General features: G+C 40.2%; 1 protein-coding gene across 1 annotated transcript in view; it reads right to left on the bottom strand.

Annotated features, from left to right (window-relative positions):
- Positions 1-17,150, bottom strand: part of DOCK11 (dedicator of cytokinesis 11) — a 199,379-nt gene that overhangs the window by 92,301 nt on the left and 89,928 nt on the right. The window contains exons 17-23 of the mRNA XM_080653538.1: positions 14,243-14,427; positions 14,086-14,151; positions 12,047-12,139; positions 7,169-7,292; positions 3,180-3,301; positions 2,525-2,611; positions 1,127-1,216 (exon numbers count right to left, since the gene is read on the bottom strand). Of these exons, the coding sequence (XP_080509664.1) occupies positions 1,127-1,216; positions 2,525-2,611; positions 3,180-3,301; positions 7,169-7,292; positions 12,047-12,139; positions 14,086-14,151; positions 14,243-14,427 (767 nt within the window). The remainder of the gene's footprint in view (positions 1-1,126; positions 1,217-2,524; positions 2,612-3,179; positions 3,302-7,168; positions 7,293-12,046; positions 12,140-14,085; positions 14,152-14,242; positions 14,428-17,150) is intronic.

Raw genomic sequence — 17,150 nt, 5'->3', positions numbered from 1 at the left:
CCAGAAATCTACTTACTGGTGCCCTCATTTCCTTTAGGTCTCTGTCAAATGTCACTTTACCAAAGAGATCTTCTCTGACACTTTGTCTTCAAGAGGGACTTCTTATCACCCTTTATTCCCCTTCGCTATGCTTTAGTTTTCTTTACAGCACTTATTACTACCAGACATGGCACATATGTGTATTTAACCATTTATTTGTTTATTGGCCATCTGCTTCCACAAGAAAGCAAGCTCCTTGACAATAGGGACAATGCTTTATTCACTTATATTCCCTATGCTTAGAACATACCTGGCCCATAGGAAGTACTTAAGAAATAAGTATGGAATAAATGATTACTATATAGCAGATACCCTATCTTGCTTCGGCCTCACAAGCACCCTACAAGCTGGCGTTGTTATCCCTGTGACAGAAGAAGAAACAAAAGGCATGGGGAAGTGAAGTAAGTTGGTCAGGGTCAATCACTAAGCTAGTAAGTCACAGGTCTGGGACACAAAGTCAGTCTGTGATTCCAGAACCCATCCAGGTCATCTCATGTCATACTATCTCTCTAATAAAAGAAAGGAACATTTTTGTTTCTTGAGACTATCACTAAGCAACAACATAGGTCCAAGGGGAAATCCTATGGAGCCTTCATTTAAAAATCAAAATTCCTCAGACTAGCCATGGCTGACCTACTAAAGGAACAAGTAGAAAAAGAGGTGCTGTCAGCTAGGTCTTATGACATGAATTTCAGTCCTAGCATGTGAAACGACGTCTTGGGTTCTCAATACATTTGATAATTAGATATTCTGGCCCTTTTCCTCATAGCATGCTCCACCTTTCCTGGGCAGTCAGCAGGAAGAGAAAAGACCTGAAAAATCAATTTCTGGAACTGAAATAGACATTGTCATGAGATTTTCCAAAAGATGTCATCAGATTCTGGCTATAACAGTTTCTTCCTGATGTAGCAACCCTGCTTCTAAACAGTCACTTGATGGAAAAATATGTAACAGAAAGTGTTCTCTTGAGGATACACCGCCAAAAGTATTTTAAAGTGCTAGTTTGACCTCCCTCCCCATCAAAATGTGGCAACAGAAAGACATCAATCAAAAATAAACCTTTCACAGAAAGCTGCTGTTCATTTACCTTTAAATATTTAATGAGCTCCCCGGGAACTTCTTTCGAGCCTGACTGAATCAGCTGGCAATGATGGAAAAATTTGTGTACATGTAGATCCTGGAAAACAGATGGACACAGCCGTATGAAATTTGATACATTACCCTCAAATGCAGGCTCTGCCTTCTCCTTCCTCCTGCATCTTGCAAACCTATTTATCCGGGTATTCTAATGCCCAGACTTGGCAACTGCAGCCACCAACATGTGCGTTCATGTACCATGGGCTTCTTTACCACCCATCCCACAAAGCAGCAAGACCAGGTCAATTCAGCATGTACCAGATCGCATCATGTAGGCCACAGTTTATGCCCAACTAGCCAACATTCATTTAATTCCTTTTTTGACTGGTGTAGTCTCTGAAGTTGGGCCGCTTCTACATTTTAATGAAATGAGCAGGAACAGAGGTCTGACCTGACAGGTGATGCAAAGATAGCAGCAGGGGTTCCCAGAACAATAGTCCCAGGCATTCAGTGCCCAAGTTACCATGGCACTTCAACGGCCAGTGAGTCCAGCTGTCCTCTATGGAATTTACATACACTGATTCTGTGGACAGCACAGAGTACATCAGGAATTGGAATAATGAAATTTAGATTTTGATCTGCTTCCTCTAATTATTACTTGTGTAATGTTGGGTAAATCAACTAACCCCGTGGTCGGCAAACTGTGGCTCGCGAGCCACATGCAGCTCTTTGGCCCCTTGAGTGTGGCTCTTCCACAAAATACTACGGCCTGGGCGAGTCTATTTTGAAGAAGTGGCATTAGAAGAAGTTTAAGTTTAAAAAATTTGGCTCGCAAAAGAAATTTCAATCGTTGTACTATTGATATTTGGCTCTGTTGGCTAATGAGTTTGCCGACCACTGACCTAACCTGACTGAGCTTGTTTCTTCATGTATAAATGGTGGAGTGGGCAGTGGGAAGTGAGAAGGATCGTGGAGGCCACATCAAAGAACATGGACATCTTCTCCAGCCATGATTTTTCAAACTGTGCCTGAGGCTTCCCATAGACATTTGACTGTAATTTCATGGATGCTGAGGCTAGGAGTCAACTACACTATCCTCACAAATTTTCTGTAAAGCTAAAACTGTTCAAAAATAAATTTTTAAATGGTGGTAATAGCCTCCATATTCCTTTCAGAGTTTTATGAGGCTTAAATTTATTAATGGGAATAAAAGAATTTTGTAATTTGCGAAGAATTACACAATTTGAGCTATTAGTAATATTATTATTATTAAGAATGATGTTATTATTAATGAAAGAGTCTTTCAGGCCACGACTTCTCTAAGGATGCAGGAATCAAATGTAGTCTATTTTAATTATGAAATATACTCAAGTATTAAAATTGACAAAATTCAGATAATGTCACTTACTTGACTGTAAATGGTAGACTCTAAGTGGCTTTTAATCTTCAACAAAGGCTTTGCACCATCTACCCACTTAATATCCACATTAGATTGCTGGGAACAGAAAATACGCACATGAGTTTCTGTACATAGCAATGGTTAAATGAGCAACATATCACACCTTTATTCATTTCAACTTTTATTTTTTCAGAAACGAATGTGTTAGTTTCACACAAAGGAAATTATTAGAGAAAATAACCTGCTTTTAGAATAAATGTATCCTAGATCATTTCAAATTTCCAATCCTTTGCAATATACTTTTATAAATTACAATAAAAGTGAATTACAAATAAATGAATTTTTTTAAATGATGCACAAAACCTGAAACCATTTTTAAGATTGTTATTAGAACAAACAGACATGAGGTTACTTTTTCAGACTATTCTAAAAGTTTCTAATTATTCATTTTCCATACATATCTTTGTTGTGAACCAGCAGCAGTCCTAAAACTACACTAGAGCAAACTATTAAATAGGCCAGTGGTCGGCAAACTGCGGCTCACGAGCCATGGTTTGCCACTCTATTGACTAATGAGTTTGCCGACCACTGAACTAGGCCAACAGAACTCTGCTTTTTCAACATTTCATCGTGATTACTTCAACAAATGCAGATGTTTTCCTACCCTTCTTGATTCTGCATCGTTCAGGTTCAAATAGCCTGGGGGAAGATTGGCGGAAACTGGCAGCTGCTGCTCAAATGTGATGATTCTACCATCCTTCAGCAAAGGTACCCAGGCAAAGCCAACTGCCAAGACAATGATCAACCATGAGAAATGAAAACACAAATGCAATTAACTACCCAAATGTCTGGCTGCTGGGAGCAGGACAGGGTGGTGATGTTTCTGGGGGTCTGCATGGCGAAGTCCAGGTGTTGGGCATCTGGGTACCGGGGAAGGAACAATGAGTTTGGGTGGATTCCTAACCGCAGCGTGACCACTAACAAGTTATTTACTTTATTCCCTTGACTATAAAAATGGGAACAACAACATGTGAACTTTCCATCTAACAGAGTTATAGAGAGATCAAAGTGAGATAAAATACTTGAAAGTATGAAAATACTTTAAAACGTGAAAAGTACATCAATATCATTATCTACACTTGGGGATCATTTTGGGTACACTTACTTTCTAAAGATCCATATATCTCTCATCTATTCTTACTAGGAGTGCAGTCCCCTATCTGAGTCCCCTATCTTAGACAGCCATCACCAGGGTCCAAAATTTCTTATAGCAACCCTCGGGTAAGGGACTATGAAAGATTAAGGTTGCAAGTCCAGGTTGCATTCCATATTTACACAGGGCAGTATTTGGTTGGACAGCTTTCCTGATTACAGAAGAAAGAGATATAGTAGGAGAATATAGTCAGGGCATAGTGTTTACAACTTGAATCCACTGAGAGATTTCACCCAGTCTCTAGGTTTCTTAACAGTTCTACCCAGAAGAGCCTCTTGGCTTTGTATTAGAAAACTCATCATGTTCTAGCTAAAAAAGCCAGAACCATCTGTGTCAGTATTTCCATTATAGAGATTACTCTGGGCTTCAAGTGTTTATAACTCAGCCGTAAAAAGCTTGCTCTGGACAGAGTTTTGGCATTTGAAAGGTGGTGTTGGCTGGAGAGCACTTTTTAAAGCCGTTGCTTTCTGATTCTTTACAATTCTTTGCGTGAGTGTGTGTGCGTATGCGTGTTTTTATACTGTGAACACAGACGTCAACACAAATATGGTTAGAATATTTTCATTCATGTGTTTAACTTGGCAAATGCTTTAATTCTTAAAAGAAGACAAATATGTTGTTTTCCCTAAGTAGACTAAATGGTTTTCTCAGACTCTGAAACACATCTGAAGGGCATCTTTACTAGTACAATTTCAGAAATGGTTTACCCAGAGCTTTTCTTTTATAACAGGCACAGGAAAGTAACATGAACAAAAAAACCATTTATAAGGACTCTGTCAAAGCAATTAAACTGAAATTAGACAAATGACAAAAGGTTTCCAGCTCAAAATATAGGAAAATATATTTCTTGTTCTTAGGCAATATTTCTTCCTCACAGAAATTTTTATTGAGATATAATTCAGATACCACACAATTCATCTATTCAAAATACAACTCCATGGTTTTTATATTCACAAAGTTGTGCATCCATTCTCACTATCTAATTCCAGAATTTATTCATCACCCCAAAAGAGAATCCATATATCTTAGAAGTAACACCTCATTTCCCCTTCCCCCAGCCCCTGACAACCACTAATTTACTTTCTGTCTCTATGGAATTGCTTCCTTAGGCAACATTTTCCCACTGTGATTTCTTCACAGCACAGCCAGGTGTGTCTCTCAGTTAAACTTCACACAGAGCACCTGGAAGCTGTAAAGGTGCAATGTTAAGCACACGCCATCTGGCTCTAAGGTGTGAAGCCACTTAAAGGATGGACAGTTAAAAGCATTGAGTGACATAAAATAACCATCTCATGCTCCACTGAGCATCTTGCCCACTTCTGTCTAGGATTTGGATAAGGAAATAATAATTTGTCTTGCAGGAGGTACACCGTCATGGATGGGTTCGCATTGTTCTGCCAGATTTCTTCTTAAATCTCAAGGTTCCTACCCTGAACAAATTGCAATTTCCATGGGGATACAGAACAGGACCACACTATCCACAAAGAAAACTTCCTAATATTCAGTCCTGCCACCTGCCAGACATCACTCAGATGTCAAACTCAACATTGGTCCAAACCATCATTCCCATCTACAATTCTGTTACTTGGCAATTCAATTGGCACCAACCCCTACACAGTCAAAAATCTGCATATAGCTTAAATCAGTCTTCCACACACGTAATCCCCAATTGCCTTCCTTTGAACAATGCAGTTTTGAGCTGTGCGGGTCAATTAAAAAAAAAATCCAGTACATATAAGTGGACCCGTGTAATGCAAACCCATGTTGTCCAAGGGACAACAGTACCTTCTTTCCAGAAACTGCAGTGCTAACTCTGAGGCATCTCTCCAGTAGCCACTCATTTGCTAGGTCCAAAATATTCTTATTTTGCAATTCTCATTTTCTCCATCCCTCTCCTACTGCCGCAGTATGCCCTCTTTCTTTCCTGGTCTCTTGAAATACCCCCTAACTGGTGTTCCTTCCTTCTTCCTGCTCCAACTCACCTCGCCCATTATATTGCTACCTGACTGGATTTCTTGCAAAGCAGTCCTTACTGATATTTATAATGCTTTAATATTTTCATATTTGTGACAGAATAAAATCAAATTCACAGCCTGGCATTCAGGGCCTTCCACAATCTGACGCCCCCTTTTCAACTGACATCCAATGATTCCTCTCCCAGGACCCTGTGCTTTGGTTGTATTGAACTCCTTGTGGTTCTCTGTCCATTTCCCTCAATACTCTGCCTCTGTATAAGCTGTTGCTTTATTCTGGAATCCTCCACCTTCATGTCATCACTACATTATCAAAGTCTACCCTGCCCCTAAGGCTTCACCCAAACACCATCACCTCCTGGAAGCCTTCCCTAACTCCCAGCCATGTGTCCCTCCACTAGCTGAAGTAATAACTCACTCTTCTCTGCGATCACACAGCACCACTTTACTGGGAAGTGCTACTTTCTATCTTGTATCACAGTTGTCTACACAGGTCTAATGTCCCCTACAAGATCATATGCTCGCCCAGCTGGCATGGTTCAGTTGTTGAGTGTCGACCTATGAACCAGGAGGTCAGGGTTCGATTCATGATCAGGGCACATGCCCAGGTTGTGGGCTAGCTCCCCAGTGTGGGACTTGCAGGAGGCAGCCGATCAGTGATTCTCTCTCATCATTGATGTTTCTATCTCTCTCTCCCTCTTCCTACTTCTCTGAAATCAATAAAAATATATTTTAAAAAGATCATATGCTTTAGATGAGATCTACCTTTGACTCTCCACTGTATTCCCCATAGTACCTATTACAACATCTTGCACATAAAAAATACGCAGACATATTTGCTGAATGAATGACTAAATGAATGAATTTAAGATTAATCCAGGCTAGTTTGGACCCGAATCATGAGGCATGCTGACATTTATATAGTGGGTGTGACATAGGCCATGTTCATAGAGACTTCTATGTTCTCCCAAGGATGCTTCCCATTGGTTTATCTAAAGCCTTGCTGAATGGGACCAGGACTGGGGGCTTTACTACTCAAATTTACTCAAATTCACCAAATCTGTTCTATCAATTAGCCCCCAATCTCCCCAGGCCCAAAAATGCTCCTAGCTCTAGATTTACTTCCCTTTTCCTCAGTGAGCAGAACTGAAAAATCTTGGTTACTTGGCTATTCTACATAAAAGAGATACTACAAATACTGCATAGCAATATGTGTTTCTCTCTGAGAAGGGCAATATTACTTACATTGCTTATGGTAGTCCAAACACACTGGCAAGCATTTGGACATTTGGTAGAAATGATCATAAAGTGAACATATAATTCATTTTCTACCAATTAAAATTTTAACTCAGAAATGGGACTTTTGGGTGAGGAAAAGAAGTGGTCTGTAGCTTTATGAAAGGAGGTTGTAATCTGGACAATTTCATCTCAAACAGCCTAAGAGACACATTGAAAGCACACACGTACCTGGAGTTTCAACTGTGTCCTGCTTTTTGGTTGTTCCCTTCGTGTTAATTTCACAACTTACATGATAAAAAGTGAAAAGCAAATGATGTTTTTGATGCAGGTGAATAGGAAGCTCGATTTTAATCTGAAATGACAAAATTACATGTAGAATTTTGTTTTAATTGTTAAGCTGGACTGTCAGTTCTTTAGTTGTTTCATCATACTTTTTACAATGTCAAACTTTTCTAAATGACAGGCCTAGTGGTCAAACAGATATCATTTAAGTGTATTCCAAATGATTTTCTGGTCAGTTTCAGTTTGAAGACAATATTCGCCTGGGTTGTGAGGGCTGACATTGTGAGGGAAAGTCCAGTAGATTCTCCTGGATTCCACTTTGCAGCAGGATTTTCTAAAACAATGGATAAAAACCACATCTTCATAGCCTAGGGATACTATGTCACTCAACCTGAGTCAGCAAATACAATCCATCTAAAATATGCACTAAATTTGATGCCCTGGTCCATGTTTCTCAGTGGTTAGAGCGTCAGCCTGCTCACCAAAAGGTCACAGGTTTAATTCCCTGTCAATTGCACATACATGCAGGTTCTATCCCCTGCCCCAGTCAGAGCATGTGCCGGAGGCAACCAATAGATGTATTCCTTCTCACATCAATGTCTCTCTCTCCCTCTGCCAACTCGCTCCACCATCCTTTCCATTCTCTCTGAAAATCAATGGGAAAAATATCCTCGGATGAGGACTTAAAATAAATAAATAAATAAATAAATAAATAAATAAATAAATGGCACTAAATTTGAAAGGCTACCTTATTCTAAGTTGTTGCATGAAAAAAAAATTAAGCTTTGCTATTAAACGTATGAAACGTCACTATGGTATTATGTATATACAAATTATAGTTCATATAAATTTCTATAGCAGAAAAATACAACTTGACCCATGAATAAATAAATAAAATTTGTCATGGCTGACATGAATTTAATCCTATGTTGGTAATGCTCTTGAAAGTATGTGAGACAAACTACAAATTTTGTTGACTTAACACACAGGCATGTACCTACACAGAAACACATGCAAACACTCTTCCTCTCGCTCTCTCTCCCTCTTCCTACTTCTCTCTCCCTCTCCCCCCATCTCTCTCTCTCTCTCTCTCTCTCTCTCTCTCTCTCTCTCTCTCTCTCTTTCTCTTGGTAAATCTATAGTGAATAATTATAAAGCCTGTTTAGTTCTGGCTAAAGATAATATGGATTGCTTTCTACATTATCAAGTTTTCTGTAGTGACTGGCGTTGACTATAGAGGGGGGCATGTTTAACAGCTCGGTGAGGGACATCTGGCCTAATTATCATTCACACAAGGCATGGTTCCGGTGTTATAACTAATTTCTGTTGTAGGTATATTTCTCCACAGAATGTGCCTATTGGCATCATCCTGACCATCTGGTTACCTCATGCTCTCCTGTACATAAATATGGCCATAAGTCTAAGGCTGGGGTATAAGGCCTCCATGTGACAACAAGCAGAACTGGGGATATCGTGACAGCAGGGGGGTATGGTTTCACACAAAGCCAGGAATGGAGATATAAGGCCTGAGAAGCAGAAATAGCAGAGCTTCTGGCCTGGGATTTATATCCAGGCGTCACGGAGACAGACATGTAGGAAGGCAGGGGAGGGTGGGTGGGAAGAGATCAACCAATGAACTTGTATGCATATATGCATAACCCGTGGACACAGACAATGGGGTGGTGAGGGCTGGCGGTGGGGGGGGTGGTGAGGGCCGGGGGTGGGGCATGGACACAGACAATGGGGTGGGGTGGAGGCGGGAGACGGGAGCGGGCTGAAGAGGTTATGGGAGAAAAAGAAGGACCTATGTAATACTTTCAACAATACAGATTTTAAAGAAGAAAAAAAAGCAGTCTGTAGATTTGATAAGCTAGATACATACGGACTAGAAGAGGCTGTGACAGAAACACTAAGAGAGCCAGTGGGGAATACATAAAGTCATAGAGACAGAGACATGGGAAGAAAGAGAGGCAGAGGCAGCATCTGTGGAAGGGAATGCAGTGACAGGGAGACCATGCCACTCAACACTACAGAGGCATTTGGTACAGCCAGTGGGATTCTGGTGGCCCAGCCATACTGCTGTCTCTCAAAGCATTTTACTTACAAAGAGACTGCACCCTCCTATGCAGAACAGGAAGAAAAAGCTAGAAGGGCCTCAAAAGAACCTCTTCTGAATTTCTTATTTTAAAGCTAAGGGGAAATGGAGACTCAGAAAGGGGAAGTGACTTGCTAAAAGTCACAGAGCCAGTTGATGTCAAAGCTAGGGCTAGAAACCTAGTCCCAATCTGGTGTTTGTTTCCTACATTGTTACGTCACGCCAGAGCCCTTCAATTTGTGGGCAAAACTTTCGCTGTTATCAAAGGGCACCAAGAAGGCAGTGGTCCTTTGTTTTGATGTAACATTTTTCATTTTCAAGGGAGGAAACATTCAAGGGATTAAAAGTGCATATAAAATGATGAAAACAACTGAAAGAGAAAAAGAAGAGTAACCATTGAGAAAACCAAGATGGCGGCATAGGTGAACACCTAAACTGCTGCCTCGCACAACAATTTCAAAACTACATCTAAAAGACAGAAAGGACATCATCCAGAACCACAGGAAAGCTGGCTGAGTGGAAATTCTACAACTGGAAGGAAAGAGAGGGGCACACGGAGACTCCGAGGAGCTGCAAAAGGCTGAGGTACAGAGACACGTGTGCGGAGAGAATGGGCGGCTGAGTGCCTGGCTAGCTTTCTCTAGCGGGAGAGAGACGGAAGCTCCTGACTGCACTGAACCCCAGTTCCGACTGCACTGAATCCCAGTTTCTGGCGAGACCCTGGGGACCCAGACTCATACCGGGTGAGTCTGGACTCTTTGGAAAAGAGAGGAGCACACGGAAACTCAGGGGAGCCGCAAAAGGCAGCAGTCTGGAGGCATGCGTGCAAGTGCGCACAGAGAGGACTGACTGCTGAGTGTGCCGCTGGCTTTCTCTAGCAGGAGGAAGGCGGAAGCTCCTGACTGCACTGAACTCCAGTACTGGGCGAGAATCTGGGAATCCAGATTCATTGGGGGAGAAACTGGACTGTCTGGCAGCAGGCGAAACTCAAGGGCGGCTTTCTCTCAGAGGTGCTTGCAGCAATTACTGAGGGACACTGAGACCCAGGGGCCTCATAGGGCAGGGCTGATGGGAAGCCAGGACTGTCTGCTCAGTCCTAAGACTCCGCCCCATCCAAGCTGAGCACAGAGGCTTTTGCAATTTTTCAAGTCTTGTCTCATAAGGCTGTCTCCAGCACAGAACTTCTCCCAGCGTAGACACAGCTGATCCTCACAGCCAATTGGCCTGGAAGTCAATTCCTCCCAGTGATACCAACAACAATCAAGACTTAACTACAACAAGGCTGAACACACACCCCATAAAGCAGTGCACCAAGAGTGTCCACCTCAGGTAACTGGGGAGGCTGAGCCACTGGGCCCTATAGAACACCTAGCACACAAAGCTACTCTACCAACTCAGGGAAGCAGCCAAAATGTGGAGACAAAGAAACAGATCACAAACGAAAGAAATGGAGGAAAGCAAACAACTGGATATAGAGTTCAAAACCACGGTTATAAGGTTTTTCAAGAATTTTCTAGAAAAGGCCGATAAATTTAGCGAGACCCTCGAGGTTATGAAAAAGGACCAACTAGAAATTAAACATACACTGACTAAATTAAAAAATATTATACAGAGACCTAACAGCAGACTAGAGGAACACAAGAATCAAGTCAAAGAATTGAAATACAAAGAAGCAAAAAACACTCAGCCGAAAAAGCAAAGAGAAAAAAGAACTCAAAAATTTGAAGATAGTGTAAGGAGCCTCTGGGACAACTTCAAGCATACCAACATCAGAATTATGGGGGTGCCAGAAGAGAGAGAGCAAGATACTGAAAACCTATTTGAAGAAATAATGACCGAAAACTTCCCCCACATGGTGAAAGAAATAGACTTACAACTCCAGGAAGCGCAGAGAACCCCAAACAAAAGGAATCCAAAGAGGACCACACCAAGACACATCATAATTAAAATGCCAAGAGCAAAAGACAAAGAGAGAATATTAAAAGCAGCAAGAGAAAAACAGTTAATTACCTATAAGGGAGCACCCATACGATTGTCAGCTGATTTCTCAACAGAAACTATGCAGGCCAGAAGGGATTGGCAAGAAATATTCAAAGTGATGAATAGCAAGAACCTACAACCAAGATTACTCTACCCAGCAAAGCTATCATTCAGAATTGAAGGGCAGATAAAAAGCTTCACAGATAAGAAAAAGCTAAAGGAGTTCATCAACACCAAACCAGTATTATATGAAATGCTGAAAGATACTCTTTAAGAAGAGGAAGAAGAAGAAGGTAAAGATAAAAATTATGAACAACAAATACATATCTATCAACAAGTGAACCTAAAAATCAAGTGAATAAGAAATCTGATGAACAGAATAAACTGGTGAATATAAAAGAATCAGGGGCATAGAAAGGGAGTGGACTGACAATTCTCAGGGGGAAAGGGGTGAGGGGGGTGCGGGAAGAGACTGGACAAAGGTCGTACACCTATGGATGAGGACAGTTGGGGGGAGGTAAGGGCAAAGGGTGGTGTGGGTACCAGGTGGAGGGGAGCTATGGGGGCAAAAAAGAGGAACAATTGTAATAATTTGAACAATAAAGATTTATTAAATTAAAAAAATAAAAATAAATAAATTTAAAAAAAGAGTAACCACTGTATTTTATAAACATCAAAATAATGAAATTTTATGTGATACCTTAATCAATAAAGAAATTAATAAAAAATAAAAAAAAATGAAATTTTACCTCATCATAGAACTCTGGATTTTGGTTGTGATGTGAAACAACAGCATAAGCATTTGTGGTAAAAACAGACCCTGCAGGTTTTCCATAAATACACTGCAAAAGAAGAAACAGAGTCACCACTCTCAATGCAGGTCTCCAAACGTGATGCTATGGAACCACATACAGTTAGAAGCATCTGTGAGCATAAGGCCACGGCCAAGGCCACTGGGCTCTCACCATGGGCTTCTAAATTCCAAGTCATTTACAGTCACTCCAGACTTCACCCAAGACTTCACCTAACTTGGCTGCATAAATGCTTCTGAATTTCTGACCATCAAAGAAATGCAATTCCAAACTCGTTACCAGTAAGAAGTCTAACACAGCTACTCATTTGGGAGGAAAACACTCTCAAACCTAGCCTGGAAAACTTCTCTCATGCTCTTTGCATTTCTTAACATGAGAAGTTCCCACTCAGCCAGTCACTAACATTTGTTCAATGCTTGTTGTGCAGTGGGCAAGGTGAAGAGTTAAAAACAAACAGCCTGGCCAGTGTGACTCAGTGGTTGAGCGTCGGACCATGAACCAGGAGGTCATGGTTCAATTCCTGGTCAGGGCACATGCCCAGATTGTGGGCTCGATCCCCAAAGGAGAGCGTGCAGGAGGCAGCTGATCAATGATTCTCTCTCACTGATGTTTCTACCTCTCTATTTTTCTCCTTTCTTCTCTCTAAAATCATCAAAAATATATTTCAAAACAAACACCAACAAAAAAACCCAGCAGACACATTCCTAACCTAAAGGAATTAAAAATTAAGCTACAGACAACTTACTGTTCTATAACTTTACGAGCCACATTTTAAAAGTCACTGGCTTTCTGTTATACCAATAAAATACATGTAAGGCCTTCTATGGTTCCATGGAAAGATCCAATTTCATTTCTAGTGTGAGTTTTTCACTTCCATAGGCCTAATATGCTCAAGGATGAATATGGAGTCAGCATGCCAAGGTATTAATTGCCTCTGTTACTTCAGAGCCAGCCTCTAGGCCAGCTAAGAAATGAAATTGAGACTCCATGTGCATACAGAGCCAGCTCTCCTTAAATATGGTTATAAAGACAATTTGCAGGAACTGCTGAGAGGTAACCTAAGAATCTTTAAGTATACAAAAGGAGATTGCAAGGGGGAAAAGGAATAGTTATTTTCATCTCCACTGAAGGGAGAACCAGAATAAACAGGCTTAATTTGAGCCAGCCTTAATTTAACTTAGGCTTCTCTATGAAAAATAAATCTCTTTTCAAAGGTGGGGGCTATAAAACACTCAATGATTTAGTTAGAGGGAATTCCAGCCTCTTTCCCTAGGTGGTTTGAGTGGAAGACTAGTCATCCATCTGTCTGATTTAGGCTCAAGCGAGAGATATGGAGAGCTAGATAAACACTTTGCGATGAGTAAACGTTCCACCTTCTCTTTCAGGCCTCTGATTAATGGGCTAAAGAGAAAAAGTGAAAACCAGCTATAAAGAGTGAAAATGTAACAGCACTGTGAAGTCACAGGTACTTAAGGATTGCTTTATTAGATAATACTGAGATGCTGCTTTTCATAGATGACTAATCCAAGTTTGGAGGCACCATTTGGCCAGTCACAGAGTGGATGTCTATCTCAGATCAAAGCAGTCATGCTGTGCTTCTGTCAGCTCAAAGCCTGGTCAGATTTCAAAACCAAAGGAGTTTATACTCCCCTGATGGTACCATTAGAACTGTCTGGTCAAAGGAGAAAATGACCTTGTTCTTGGGCATCAGAGAATGCGAAAACCGAAGCGGAGCAAAGGCAAAAATCTGGTATATGAAGCTTACCCATTTTTAAAGCTCCTACCTCCTTTTGTTATTTCTTAATATTTAACTAATGCTTATGGTTCATATGTAAGAGTAGAAAAGACAGTATTACATGTATCACTTCAGTACATTTTCTTTTTGACATTGAAACAAATTAAACTTAGCGTATGGAACTACCAAGCATCAAAATCTCTATCTCTACCAAAAGTGCTTATCAGTATCATAAACAAACCTTTAGAGCTCTGGCATCACTTTCATCTGAATCCCGGAATTCCACACAGACTGCAATGTTCCTTGCCTATAATGATTAATCATTCCAAATGAGTCACAGAATGAGAAGATTATAAATAACATTTTATACCCCAAGATGTATAGTTTGCACTGTTTACCTTGGCAAATGTTTTCTGGCCATCGTATTTTAATTGCAAGGGATATACATACAGATGGTTTTTGTAAATGGTAAATGGATAACAATATTTTGTCACTTCTGGAACAAACTCTTCAACCTCCACAGTAATATTTTGACAATTTTTTTCGAAAGGCTTCAGGGGCACATATGAAGAAGTAATACAATCTACAGCCAAAAAGAAAAAGCAGGTAAAGACAACACAATTTAAAAATCCTTAACACATTCGTCCATTTATAAAAATATACATTGTGTTCACAAAGTGATTTTTAAAAATGTTTTTATTTATTTTAGAGAGAGAAGAAGGGAGAGGGGGAAGAAAGAGAAAGAAACATGGATGTGAGAGAGAAACATCAATTGGTTGCCTCCTCCATGCACCTCAGGGATCAAACCCGAAACCTGGGTATGTGCCCTGACCGGGAATCAAGTCAGTGACCTTTCAGTACATGGGATAATGCTCAACCAGCTGAGCCACAATGGCCAGGGCTCAAAGAGTGATTTCAAAAACAGAATTCTCAGTGATTGACAAAAAGTTATACAACCACTTTAAGAATCCCAAAATAAAAGCTTGAGTAGCCTGATGATGGTTTCATTGGAACCCTTCAAACTAGACATGGATTGCTATTTCATTCTCAATGTACAGTAGACTGATTGGCCAAATATAACACATCATAATTTTGACAAATTTAAACTCTGCAAAGAAATCCATTACACTTTTCCTCCTGGGGCTGCAATTTCGCTTTCACTGCAAACTTTTATTGGTATCAGGAAAATAACAGTAAATTTATGCCTCCAATTAGCTCATGGCCAGGCACTTTTAAAAAGTTAACTTGGTGCAGGTGCAAATTTTCACCTAAGAAATAATGGAAGCTTTTTGAAACTACAGATCTTACGATGTGTTACCAAAAATAAATTCAATACTCCTGAGCATGAAAAGTGTAGCAGCATAGTTTATTGAAGTAGCCACTGTACTAAAGGTTATTGATATATTTAATGGCTCTATGACTGCTTGTCCTTGCTGCAGACTCATATTGATGGAGAAGGAAGATCCAGCGAGAGTCGGACCTGGGGACACAGTATTTGGGGGGGTTGGTTTTCTCTGATTATTATAGCAATACTTAAAATATCTGGAGTAAAGGTACACAGACATAAGTGATCATTCCACTACCCAGAGATAACTACTGTTAATATTTTGGCATATTTTCTTCTAGTCTTCTTTCTATGCATGTTTCATATAATAATAATAATAATAATAATAATAATAATAATACAAAAACTTTACTATATATGAAGAACTTTATCCTCTTTTGGGGGCATTTTAGCTATGTCTTATTTCACGAACTCTTTATAAACATCATTTTTCATGGTTGCATGAAGTTTCATGACATTGTAGTACCAATAATTGCCTTACCCTATCTGACAGTGTTGTACTCTGGTTGTTTCCAATTTTCTCCCAATATAAACAATGCTGCAAAGAAAATCTTTATGCATAAACGGTCTACATTTTATATTACTTCTATAGGAAAAATAAACCATTGTACTCTTAGATGTTTTAAAATGTAAATTGCTACTCCCCTACTTACAATCCTTTCGTGACTTTTCATTGCACTTAGAATAAAATCCAATTTTTTTGTGTGTGTTTGTTAATCCTTACCTGAGGGCACTTTTCCATTGATTTTTATAGAGAGTGGAAGGAAGAGGGAGAGATAGGGAGAGAGAAACATCGATGTGAGAGAGACACATCAATTGGTTGCTTCCCACATGTGGCCCTGGTCGGGGCACCTGGGATCAGCCTGCAACAGAGGTACATGCCCTTGACCAGAATCCAACCTGGGACCCTTTAGTTCCTAGGCTGACACTCTATCCACTGAGCCAAAATGGCTAGGGCTAAAATCCAACCTTTTAAGAAGTTACCATGGTCTATACAATTCCCTGCATGATGTGACGCTTTCTAATTCTCCTATTTCATCTTATGCCCCCCTTGTTCCCATTACACACCACACTAGAACCACCCTGGCTTCCTTTCTGTTCATATAAACCAAGCTTTTTCCCACTGCAAGGTCTTTTCATATGCAATGCCCACAGTCCCCACCACTGCATGCTGGTTGGGCCACATGATAAGCCTTCCTTGGCCATCCTTTTGAAAGCAACCGATCCCAACCATAGACTGAAATTAGTCACTTGTTTTCCTATTTATTGTCTGTCACTCCTTCTAGACTTTAACCTCCATAATTTTAAAGCATCTAGTAGGTATTCAATAAATGTTTACTGAATAAATCCTTATTCAGTGAGTAAATGGATAGATAGAATCTCAGTTAGAATGCCTTAGTTACGGACTTCTATAGGTATCTATTGCCAAATTGCACTCCTACTCATGATAGGTGATGATGTTTGGCCAAAACTAAGCCAGCATCAGATGGCTTCACTTTAAACATTTTTGTAAATTTGACAGATGAGCAAAAGCTGTTTTAATTTGCATTAGTGGCATTATTATTAAGATTGAACATTTTCAAATATTTACTAGGCACTTAATTTTATTTTATTTCCTGCAAAGTGTCTTTTGTGTCTTCTGTTCATTTTCTCCTGGGATTTTAGACTCCTATCTGTAGACAAGAAAAGAACATCTCCTTTTGATCCCTTAATTCAGTGGTTCTCAACCTTTCTAATGCTGCGACGCTTTAATACAGTTCCTCATGTTGTGCTGAACCCCAACCATAAAATTATTTTCGTTGCTACTTCATAACTGAAATTTTGCTACTGTTATGAATCGTAATGTAAATATCTGTGTTTTCCGATGGTCTTAGGCTCTACAGCAGCGGTTCTCAACCTGTGGGTCACAGCAGTTCTCAACCTGTGGGTCGCGACCCACAGGTTGAGAACCGCTAGCAGGG

Source organism: Plecotus auritus (assembly GCF_963455305.1).
Source record: "Plecotus auritus genome assembly, chromosome: X".
Lineage (NCBI taxonomy): Eukaryota > Metazoa > Chordata > Mammalia > Chiroptera > Vespertilionidae > Plecotus > Plecotus auritus.
The sequence above is the reverse complement of the archived record's forward strand: the minus strand, read 5'-3'. Positions and strand labels throughout refer to the sequence as shown.